Source organism: Panthera onca, chromosome F1 (genome assembly GCF_046562875.1).
Source record: "Panthera onca isolate mPanOnc1 chromosome F1, mPanOnc1 haplotype 2, whole genome shotgun sequence".
Taxonomy (NCBI): domain Eukaryota; kingdom Metazoa; phylum Chordata; class Mammalia; order Carnivora; family Felidae; genus Panthera; species Panthera onca.
In genome coordinates, this window is record NC_138355.1 from 39,134,279 (window position 1) to 39,146,395 (window position 12,117).

The 12,117-nt window shown below is 38.8% G+C and overlaps 1 protein-coding gene across 5 annotated transcripts in view; it reads left to right on the top strand.

Moving 5' to 3' along the window:
- Nucleotides 1-12,117, top strand: part of CRB1 (crumbs cell polarity complex component 1) — a 209,474-nt gene that overhangs the window by 61,083 nt on the left and 136,274 nt on the right. For all 5 annotated transcript variants that reach the window (XM_060644020.3, XM_060644021.3, XM_081791902.1 and 2 more), the window contains exon 2: nt 3,360-3,941. In XM_060644020.3, coding sequence (XP_060500003.3) covers nt 3,360-3,941 — 582 coding nt within the window. The remainder of the gene's footprint in view (nt 1-3,359; nt 3,942-12,117) is intronic.

The following is a 12,117-nucleotide window of genomic DNA, read 5'->3' on the forward strand; positions in this document are numbered from 1 at the left end:
GAAATCACCATGAAAATCGGAAAATATTTTTATTTGAATAACATTGAAAAGAAATCACACGAAATGCGGTAAAGCGGTGCTTACACAGAAATTTTGTCTTAAATTAATAAATTAGAAAGAATGCCTGAAAAAGTAAGTAAGAAGCTAAACTGCTTAAATCTTAGTAGAATTAAGAAAATAAAAATGTAAAAGCAGAAATCTAGGACAGAAAACAAAGATCTTCTGGAGAAACTATACAAAGTCAAAGGCCAATATTTGAAAACACTAATATAACTGGTAACACACAGGCAAGAATGATTAGTTACTGAGAGACAGAGACAGAGACAGAGACAGAGAGACAGAGAGGACTTGAATAAGACTTCCATTTTTTCCACACCCTGTGAGCACCCAGTAATGCCAATTTTTGTCATTTGCTCTTTCTAGTGGGTAAGTAGTGACACTGTTTTTAATTTGTTTCCCTGATGGCAAATAATGTTGAGTATTTTTCAATGTGCTTATTTGTTATCCCTTCACGTCTTTCATGAATTTTGGAAAGGAACAGAATAAAACACTTAATGCGAATATCATCATGTTTACATCAGAAACCCTACCCAGTAAGTATCCTAACTTTCAAAATAATACAGCAAAAAGAAATGGACTTTAGAATCAAACAAATCAGAGATTCAAATCCTTCCTCTCTTTGACACCATTCAAATGACTTAGTCCTTACAAAGCTTAGCTTTCCATCTGTAAAACGCTTTACACAAATATTGTTAGAAATCTATTTTAAAAGTTGCATGGAAAGGCGTTGGGTATAAATGCCAATTTCCTTCGCTGTCTTCCCACACTAATTCTTTATTTCATGGCTTCAGTGATAATGCTTGATGATTAATGAAGGAAACAACCAACAGCATCACCATCACCACTAACAAAATAAACAAAACAAAAATAAATGGAAAACCAAATTTCATCAATGCCCTCCCTTGCTGGTGCAGTTAAGAGGACAGCTGGAGTATTCAACTGAGTTTTCTCAGCTTGGACACAAGAACTTTAAATGCTTCCAAAAGTTTGAACTTATTAAATATTTCTTCATATCCTTCCCCATTTCCTGCCCCACACCCTCTCACAATTTTCTTAGTATTGCCAAGAATGCCAATACCCCTCATGCGTTAGTTCTTTTGTGTGCAAATAATATCTTTCCTCCCCTTGCATTCATTAAAAAAAAAAAAAAATCTCAAGTACCTTTTCTTCAGTGAGGCTTTTCCTGGTATGCTTTCCCTGACACATGTGATTTCACAGCACCCTTCCATGTTTCGGTTGTGACATGTTCCCCCTTCCTTCCAATATGTATGGGCACCTGTTACGTGATGAGTAATATTGCAGACCCAGGAAATACAGACAAGGTTTCTTCCTTTCCTCCAAAGAACTAACATTCTAATGAAGAAAATAGAAAACATATACAGAAAAAAATAACAGCATATGTAACATAGCAAATAAAACAACAAAATTTAGAAAAGGAGTTCAGAGAAAGCTCTCAGGAAGTGACACTGCAGCTAAGACATCGCATTTGAAGATGTGATAGGAAAGCCAGCATCTGAAAAAAACAAAAAGACTAAAACTGAAGTAAAAGGATGGTTAGTTGAGTTTTCTCATAGGGAGTAGAAAATGTTGGCTCTCTGATCAACCCTCCTGATAATATATAAGCATATGTTTCTTTCTTTCTTTTCTTTCTTTCTTTCTTTCTTTCTTTCTTCTTTCTTTCTTTTCTTCTTCTTCTTCTTCTTCTTCTTCTTCTTCTTCTTCTTCTTCCTCTTCCTCTTCCTCTTCTTCTTCTTTACTGCTTATTTATTTTTGAGAGAGAGAGAGGGAGACAGAGTGCGAGCAGGGGAGGGCAGAGAGACAGGGAGACACAGAATGTGAAGTAAGCCGCCAGGCTCTGAACTGTCTGCACAGAGCCCAATGTGGGGCTCAAACTCACGAACGGTGAGATCATGACCTGAGCTGAAGTCAGACGCTCAACTGACTGAGCCACCCAGGTGCCCTTATAAGCATATGTTAACTTTCTATGTGTAGGCACTGGAGGAAAATTGTTGGCTGCCAGAAAGACTCCATAGAAGATAATTATGAAAATATTCTCACTCTTGTATGACACACCAGTCCATCATTTCTTTTAAGTATCTTCTCATCACCCTGCTTGTGGCCACACCAGGTTACACGAATCACCTCTTCTTTTGCAGGAAGAGAGGGAAAAGATTTGTCATTACATATTTCTCAAAGTTTGCACACTATTTTCTCCCAACAACAGTTGATTTATGTCTCATATCCTAAGAGCAAACTCCCCGTTTTGTAACTTTTTTTTATTACAAGCCTGTACTGTTGCCCACTCTTATATTTGTGAGTAATACTGAGAGAAAGAAAGTAAAAATAAGAGAATGATATAGTAGATGAATCCACATGAAAGACAGTGTCTCATGGGAAAATACAATTGAGTTGAGAAATCATAAGGCTTCTCAGTATACACGATTGAGAAAATAACTATGCTGTGATGATAATCTATGCATATTTGGGGACAACCTATATGCATATACATAGCTAATGAGTTTGTCAACAAATTAAAGAATTATTGTTTTTCTGTTGGTTATTATTCCAATTAGAATTTCAAAAAAATGTATCCCTAGAACAGAGACGCATATAAAAACACAAGTCCACAGGAAAATAAAAGTGCATGAACTTGACTACATCTGTTTCCTTGCAGAGGGATTTATTTAATCTGTCATCTGTAAACTGTACATAGTAACACTGTGTTGCTATGAGGGTTAGAATAATATATGTGAAATACCTGGCAAGCCTTCAATAAATAGTTGGCACTCTATCCTGTTTTAGTTATTTTCATCTTCCTATGCTTTTCTTTTTAGAATATAAAGGGTAACTGTGACAAAGCAGTCATAAACTGAGTCATTCATTTGAATATTAGTTTTAGTTAGGCAATATATTCAGAGACAATTTTGTACGTCATTTCCCAGTATATTCCAGGATCCTCCACGGGAGAATGTGAATTTCAAAAATGTGTGTGTGTGAGACAACTTAACAGTTGCTTCAATGCGTTCCATTGCTCACTTGGCCCCAAGAAAGGGAAGTGGAGGAAAAGCAAAGAATCTGAAACCAGCTACTTTTGTTTCTCATTACCAACTATATGACAAACCATCATTAATGAAAGACCTCATCATTGGACATCATTTGCTAAAACTCATCATTAGAATGCAGCCAACTGTATTTCATTAATGAGTTTCTTTGAGATGCGTGGAAGCAGAAAGAAGATCTTTATTTTTACCCTCAGCCATTTATTTGTAAACATCTTGACATCTCTTATTTCCTTCTAGATTCCTCTGGCAATAAAAATGACACCAGGTGCCTCGCAAGTTCTTGCCGAAACAATTCTACATGCAGCAATACTTCAAAGGACAACAGTTGCCACTGTTCGGACACAGCAATTGATTTGGACAAAGACTGTGACAGCACGAAAGACCCATGCTTCTCCAATCCCTGTCAAGGAAATGCCACGTGTGTGAATACCCCAGGAGAAAGGAGCTTTCTCTGCAAATGTCCCCCTGGTTTTAGTGGGACAACCTGTGAAACTGCCATTGTTTTCTGTGGCACAAGCTCCTGCCAACACGGAGGTGTTTGCCATCAGCACCCTGTTCACCCCGTCTGCATCTGCCCAGAAGGATATGCTGGAAGATTCTGTGAAAAGGGTCATGATCCGTGTGCTTCCAGCCCTTGCCACAACGGAGCCGTGTGCCAGGACGGGATGAATGGCTATTCCTGCTTCTGTGTCCCAGGATATCAGGGCAGGCACTGTGAGCTGGAAGTGGATGAATGTGTCTCAGATCCCTGCAAGAATGAAGCTACATGCCTCAATGAGATAGGAAGATACACTTGTATCTGCCCCCGTGATTATTCTGGTAAGTGCTGTCACGTTTGAATACCAGAGGACGTAATCAGCTTTCCCTTTCTTTAATATGACAGAAGCAGAGGTGACTTACTGTCTTAGGCGCTTGTTTATGAATATGGTCTTGGCAGGAATTAGAAAGCATCCGAGACTACTAAAAATCCACTGGGCTTAAACATTTGCCAGATGTCACTGTTGTCGTTTTAAATAGAGCCCTTACATTATTTAAATCTGAAGTTCGGTCTAGAAGTAGTGGGCCCTATGAGGCCTAGCTTTCCAGGTCAGGGCACTTCAAGTTTCGTCAAGAGAAGATTCCTTTTGTCTCAGCTAAAGTGTGCCTATCAGCTAATGTCCAAAGCCTGACATTGCGGCCAACCGGGAAAGCAGGCCATGGAACGGATACATGTTAGTGGGTTCTAAGGTGGGATCAACGGATCAGTGATGGCAAGGCTGATGTAATATGGTAAATGAGTTAAACCACAACTTTATTAATAAAGAAGTCACTTCTTGTTTAATTTCTTGGAAACAGTAAATAATAGTACCTCATAGCTATTCACCAAGTTTCTGTTGAGGTGGTATTTCAGTACAGAGTAACGAGTTGACCATTCATTCACTAAAAGGTTACATGTGATTTATTACCTTCTCTGCTCCCTATCCCCCAGAACCGGTTACCCATTTAGGTCATTTCTTCATGGTGACCGTCTCTGATGCACTGTTTCACTCTCTGGATTCTCTACACTAATCCATGCTTTCTCCCATTCATTCATTCTGACTTCTGCTCGCCACTTTCCTGTGCTTCCTGACTCACCTCGCTGTGACATTTTTCACATTTTAATGCCACATTTCCCTTATCGCTTGCCACTTTTATAACCTCCCGTGGTACTTGAATTTCAACGTGCCTTCTCGCAACGCTTTCACGCTTACTTCTTTTTCTTGTCATTCTTTTCCCATGTATGTTAAGCAATATAATTATTTGTAAAGTATTTCTCTTCAAAATGTATCCCAGTATGTCATTTTTCTAATATTACACATTCTGGAAACATCTCTTATAAAATAGCCATTTCCCTAGTTGCTCTGACATGAAATTTGCTCCCTTTCCCTCAATCCTCACCTAAAACGAATATTCAAAATCTATCTGGACATCCAACATGTCTTCCAAATTGAGCTTATCCACTCTGTTACCAGTACCTTGGCTCATGTCCTCATCATCTTGTGTATACTTACTATACAACCTCCTAGATTCTATTTCCGGCCTCTGCCTTCTCCAGGTTGTTCTGAACAGTGCCCCTGAAATCATCCTTCTAAAATAGATCTGAGTGTGCCATTCCCTTCTGAAGAAACTTGAGAGCTTCCCACCACACGAGAATAATTTTCACGTCTCATTAAAAACCCTCCACAATTTGTCCCTTACATTGTAATCGTATCTCCCCACCTCCTTCCACCAGAGCGTTCCATTTCCTGAATTGTCTTCATCTTCTGTTCAAATGGTTTCCCTCCCTCCCTCAATTCAGTGTCTACTCTGTGACGTTCTGTACGTTCAGTACTTCATTCAACTCTCGCCTAACTCAAGAAGCATTTCTGATTTACCATCTGCTGAAATAACACTTTCAACTGCAACAGTAATTATTTATTACTTCCGTAGTGGTTTGCGCCTCTATTCGTGAACTTTGTCCTGTTCTTCAGAGATCTGTGTTTTTGTCTCGTCCCACTGAAGTATTACTTCCTAAAGGACAGAAGTCATGTATTATGTTTAGGCTTTAACTCATCAGTCCTTTTTGGGTATTTATTATATGTCAGTCATTGTATTATGAGAAGGCACTATTCCCAAAGTGCCCAGCATAGCCAATAATGGCTGCTTAATAAACTGTTACTGAATTGTTTTAATTTTCTAAATTTTTCCATATATTTCTGGACACCCTTTGTGGTAATGAAACTGAGGTAAACATATTAATAGTTTACCTTCTCTATGCTTTGTGTTGGTAGAATGCTGTGTTAAGTGGAAAATTATTTTATTGATTGCCTTTAATTACAGTACTAAGCTAAAAGTTATGAGGAACAGTAAAGGGGGTTATAAAACAGTACTCATACGTGAAAAGCTCCTTATCTATATGCCAAATCATCGTGTCTATTTTTTTAAAACTGAGTTACAGCAATTGAATTTCAATGTTTAAAATTTTTTATTAAAAAAAAATAAACTTTTGTGGGGCTGGTGTGGGATTGCTTTTGTTTATAATGGACACATTTAAAACCCACTATGGTTTAATTAAGATAGTATCTTCTATTTCCTGCTGCTAGTACAATATTGCGAATGGTGACTGAAAGAAACAGACATGAGATCAAAGAAATGTTTCAGCCATTTTAGCTACAGTCTTTTTTTATGAGTCTTAAATAGTCTCATAATGGCAAAACACAGCTTGAGAAATGATGTTTTACAAGGTATGTTTTTATTTTTTACATTTCAATTAATTGGATTGTAATGAATCCTTTCAGTGGCATAAATTTAGGCATAAAAGATGTCAAGAGTATATTCCAAATGGGAAATACAGTAAAATTCCATTATAAGACATTTTACTCTACAACGAATTAATTTATACTGTGGATAAATCGTATCCCTGCTGGGCCCAACGAAAATCAATGCCTTTTTCTCACCATAACGTTAGCTCAAAGCCCACAATGAGGTCACCTCCCTTGTCCAAACCCTGGTATAATAGAGTTGTTCCCTATTTGACTATGTTCTTCTCTTGCCCTCTAAGAAATCAACTAACTTTTATTATTTTAGCTCTGTTGACATAAATATAACTTGCTTGCAGAGTTTAAGTGACAGACTCATCAGGCAGTAAGAATTATGTCTGATATTAGCTGGTTAGGCTTATTCGGACACAAAGGTATGATTTTCGTCTTGATCACCAATCTCCACAAGTAAAACAGCCTGCATTCTGGGAGCTCATCAGTGGTTCCCAGCCCTGACTAGGCATTAGCCATTACCCAGGGAGATCTGAAACAAAGATGCTCAGATTCCACCTTCAGAGAGTCAAATTGACGAATCTAATGTATAGGTAGGGCTGGGAGCCAGGAGTTTGGTTTTTGTGAACTTAATTTAGAAACTTTTCTTGCAATATCCCATCATTTAGACCCACAAGGAGGCTTGCTTTGCTTCAGCGCTATCCCATGGCGACCAGTGTTTGTGGTAATGAATGAGGAACCCAAAGAAGGTCTATAGGACCAAGGCCAATTAATGAGAAACCCAAAGAAGGTCTCTAGGACCAAGGGAAAAGCTGGAGTTGGGAAGGGAAGAAGACTATTAGTAATCAGCATGGATGCATAGATGCTCTGCCTGAACCCAGACCTCCCAATGAATCCTGGAAACTACTATAATAACCCAGCTGCCGTGTGCTACATCCAAATTTAGAGGATCATAAAGAACCTGGCTTACAGGAAAAAGCCTGTGCTCCTCAGTGCAGCAAAGTAAGAAAACATAATAAATTTTAAAAGACAGAGAGAGGGAGAAGAGGGAAAAGAGCAGTAGCCCGCGGAGAGGGGGTTCACACTGCGGGAATCCTTCTCTGTGCACGCCACTGTGCTTCCTACGTGGTGATTCATGAACTGCAGAAATAGGCTCAGAGAGAGGCAGAGCTGGTGAGAAAATGCCAGGCATAAGCAAAAACTCCAACTTAAGCAGAAAGGAAGCAGCTGCAGACTTTTTGAATGGAAAGAATACATGAGCTCGTAGCTGCTTTTAGTTCAAGTTTATGCAGTGTACCGTTCTTTCACTGAGGGCTTTCTTAAAATTAGCAGATTGACAAATGAACAGTTTTCATGTTAAGGTGCCTGAAGCATGAGAAAAATGGGGCTACAAGAGGGCAGGACCAGGCCAATCTGATGCATGATGAAGCAAAACAGTGTGGGAAAATATCTTACTTCCTTCATTAAAAAATAGGTCTTTGGCACAAAAATAATCTTTTGGAAACTAAGAAAAGAAACACCATTAAATTTACTTATTGATTGCAAGATGCATCTTTATTTCAAGGATGACAACATACGAAAAATTCATTTTATATTCACGAAAATGTGTTAGTGTATGGAGACTAGTTAGAAGACTAGTTAGCACATGGAGAGACTACTCAGTTAGAAAGCCATCCAGACCAGGGATAAGACATTAGGACCTGGCCAGGAAGAGTGACTGCAGGGATGAATGGGAAGGTAGGTGTAGGGCTCACTAAGAAGACGGCTCACTTGGCATTTATTAAAGCCAGAATATTTCCAAGCTTATTTTATCCAAGCAAAACTTGAAATCTCTAACATGAAAAATAAGAATGCATTAAAAGTCCAATTGCCTATTCCAGCTCAATAAACTTATTTCTATCAGTGGTTCTCAAACTTTAGCATGCATCAGACTCACCCAGAGAGCTTATTATAATACAGGTTCTGGGGCACCTGGGTGGTTCAGTCAGTTAAGCATCTGACTCTTGATTTCAACTCAGGTCATGGTCTCACAGTTCTTGGGATTGAGCCCCACACCAGGTGGACAGTGCAGAGCCTTCTTGGGATTCTCTCTCCCTTTCTCTCTGCCCCTCTCACTGCCCACCCCCATCAAAAATAAATAAATAAAGTTTAAAAATACAGTTTCTGATTCAGTAGATTTGTGGTGGGGTCTGTGCATTTTTAACAAGTTCCCATGCAATATTGATGCTGATCTGCTGGTTTGGGGACCACACTTTGAGAAACCACTGATGTAGACAATTATGTGGATTTTCATGGGACAACACAAAGGTGTCTGTGTGTGTGTATGTGTGTAGTATTTTTTGCTAGTAACAGTCCTGGATAGATGATATGGATAAAAATAAGTATCTGCTCAGGGGCACCTGGGCGGCTTAGTAGATTGAGCATCTGACTTCGGCTCAGGTCATGATCTCACAGTTCGTGTTTTCGAGCCCTGCTTTGGGCTCAGAGCCCGGAGTCTGCTTTGGATTCTGTGTCTCCCTCTCTCTCTGCCCCTCCCTGGCTTACACTCTGTCTCTCTCCCTCTCAAAAATAAATAAATATTAAAAAAATAAAAAATAAATAAGTATCTGTTGAATTCACCCAGCCATTAATGTTGTCAAAACACACAAACACCCGTATACACTCAGGTGTGTATACAGATTGAGTTCCTGCAACGTGCCAAGCATTGTTACAGGCTCTGTAAATATAAGAATAAAGAGGTGATGAAAAAGTCCTCTTCCATCTTAGAGGGAAGAGACAGACATGTATAAAATAGTAATAAATAAAATACATAGTAGGTTAGGTGGTGATAAGCACAGTGGAGAAAAGTAAAACAAATAAGGGGAATTAGGAACTGAACTTCAGGTAGAATGACCAGGGAAGGCGCTACTAAGAAGGTTACACATGAATAAAATTCTAGATAGGTAAGGAAGGGAGTTAGCAAATGTCTTGTGGAATAGCATCCAGGCAGAGGAACAGCAGATGTGAAGGCCCTTAGGTAAAGAGTACTGGAAAGTCTGAGAAGCAGCAATGAAGCTGATGTGACAGGAATGGAGGGAGCAAGGAGAAGACATAATAGGGTCAGACTATTGGGGCTTGTGGGCGGCTGGAAGGACTTTCTCTCTTGCTCTTAATAAGATGGGAAGTTGTTGGATAGTTTTGAGGAGAGGACTGGAATGATTTGATTTACATTTTAAGAAAATCACTCTCCTTGTTATGTTGAGTATATACTGAAGGGGGTTGTTAGGGTAGAATCAGAGCGCCCAATAATACAACAATCCAAGTGAATGGACTATCATTACATGGGAAAGAACAAAATAAAAGTATCAAGTGTTAACACCTTTCCCCCTTTAACGTTTAATTAAGATAGGAACGAACACAGAAGGATCATGGATCATGCAAAGAAAACGTGAGCATACCTTCCCTGACCTGCTCTCTATTGCCCTCTGGTGGGAGGTCTAGATTATTCAGGACAGGTCTATTCAGAATAGTTCCAACAACAGTGTTCCTCAGTAGTTTATATCAACCATATTTTCATACAGTCTTTCACAGGCACACTTGAAACTTATTCTACGCCTTTGAATTACATATAAATTACTCACTTATGATTTCTTATCAGACATTCTTCTATTAATAATTTTTTATGTTCTTCTCTGTGCCTTCTCCAATATTCCTCATCCATTCTGCCAGACTAACAGGTATGATGTCACTAACTCTGACAGCCAATGGCACTAACCCTGCCATTGCAGTAGCATTTATCAAAAGCACAATTTGAATTTCAGGCAATGAGGAGATTTGAATCTAGGCTTACTGTTCCATCTTCTCTAAATATATTTTTGATCAATTAAATACTTTTTTAATACCATTTTTCTATGAAAATTCATATAGATAACTTAACGGTGATAAAAATAATTTGGGGGAAATAAAAGTATTGTGTATCATAAAATATAAGCTTTTTCATGAGAAAAATTGTTATTATCATTATGATTACCATTATTATTGAAAGTTTTTGCTGATTACAAAGTTAACAAATAAACCATTTGATGAACTTAAGTCAATTTATTGGGAATAATTATTAACAGTCCATATTTATATAAAGATATACAATATGTAAGACATGAGTTTTTTTAAATCTTTTTAATGTTTATTTTTGAGAGAGAAAGAAAGAGACAGAGAGCAAGCCAGGGAGGGGCAGAAAGAGGGAGACACAGAATCCAAAGCAGGCTCCAGGCTCTGAGCTGTCAACACAGAGCCCGACACAGGGCTCGAACTCACAGACCATGAGATCATGACCTGAACCGAAGTCGGACACTTAACCAGCTGAGCTACCCAGGCTCCCCCGCTGTAAGACATGAGTTTAAAGAACACTTAAATATTGTTTCTGTGAGCATCTCTCTAAATACCTCACATTTTACTCCCCACATAATATACATATTCATAACAAATATCTTTCACACCCAAAAGGCAAATAATGGGTAGCAGGCAAAAGAAAACATTTGGACTTCATGGGTTGTATCTTCATGTTATCAAAGGAAAATGACTGGTTTTCTATATGCTCTTAATGATGAAACTGATCATTTCTGTAGCGTCATATAAAAAAAAAATTACGCACGTATTCAGGCTTTTGCTCAGAACTAGAGCCATCTGAAAGAGTTTTATGAAGAAATGAAGTTTCTGGCTTTTGACAAGCGTTTGTTGAATGAGCGCACAAGGTAACAGATACTATTCACTCAGCAAATATTCAGGACATGCTTCCATGGCACTGGACATTGTGCCAGACCATGGAGACATAAAAATGACGAGGACAAAATTTATCCCTGACGAAATACTCACAGTTTACCCTGGGAGAAGGCAGGCAAACAAAACTTACAATCGCTCTCTGACCAGAATGCTGACGCAGCACAAAGAAAGGAGCCAATGACACTGCTTCGGATCAGGAAAATCTTCACAGAAAAGGTGGCCTACGAGCAGAGCAGCAATGCATTTCGTTCAGGATGTTCAACTGAAACTTCTGCCCTCTGACTACATTTATTAGTACTTTTATTGTATGAATAAGAACGAGCTGAAGAGCAAGGGAGAAGGACTGCAGAGGGTTTAGCGAGGGGTGAATGTCTCTTCTGTCATCTTTGCTTTGACGGCTGGTTTGTGGTTTAGCGAGTACCTGTGAATGGCGTGCTCCATTTTAAACCCCCTCTGTCTGACTACTGCTCTTAGTGATTTCCTAGCCATCAGCAGGGTGGGTGTGCAGGTCTGAGTGAGGAGGGGATGAGCCAAAATATATGTAGTAATATGAAGAATGGGTGTAGTGGAAAGGCTGTGGAATTTGAGAGCAGAAGACAGGGCTCCCAGTCCCAGCTTTGATGTGTTCTAGTGGTTTCTAAGAAAGTGCTTTGATATTGATAAATAGTTCTGAGCTTCTGGGTCCTCACTCTAACATACAGGCATAATATCAACTAACTCTCAGGGTCACGGTGGCAATGAAATGATTTACTGAAAGTTTTCCCATAAACTATGAAGCCATGAAAATGCTGGCTGTCACTATTTTAATATCTTCAAATATTGCTGCTAGTATAAATGCTAGCGTTTAACAATCTTTACCTATACTTTTCATAGGTATCCTTTTCTTATACTGAATTGCTTTCTTTTTGGAATATATTAGAACCATACTCAGTAACAGATTAACTGAGATCATAATCTCTGTGCTCTAT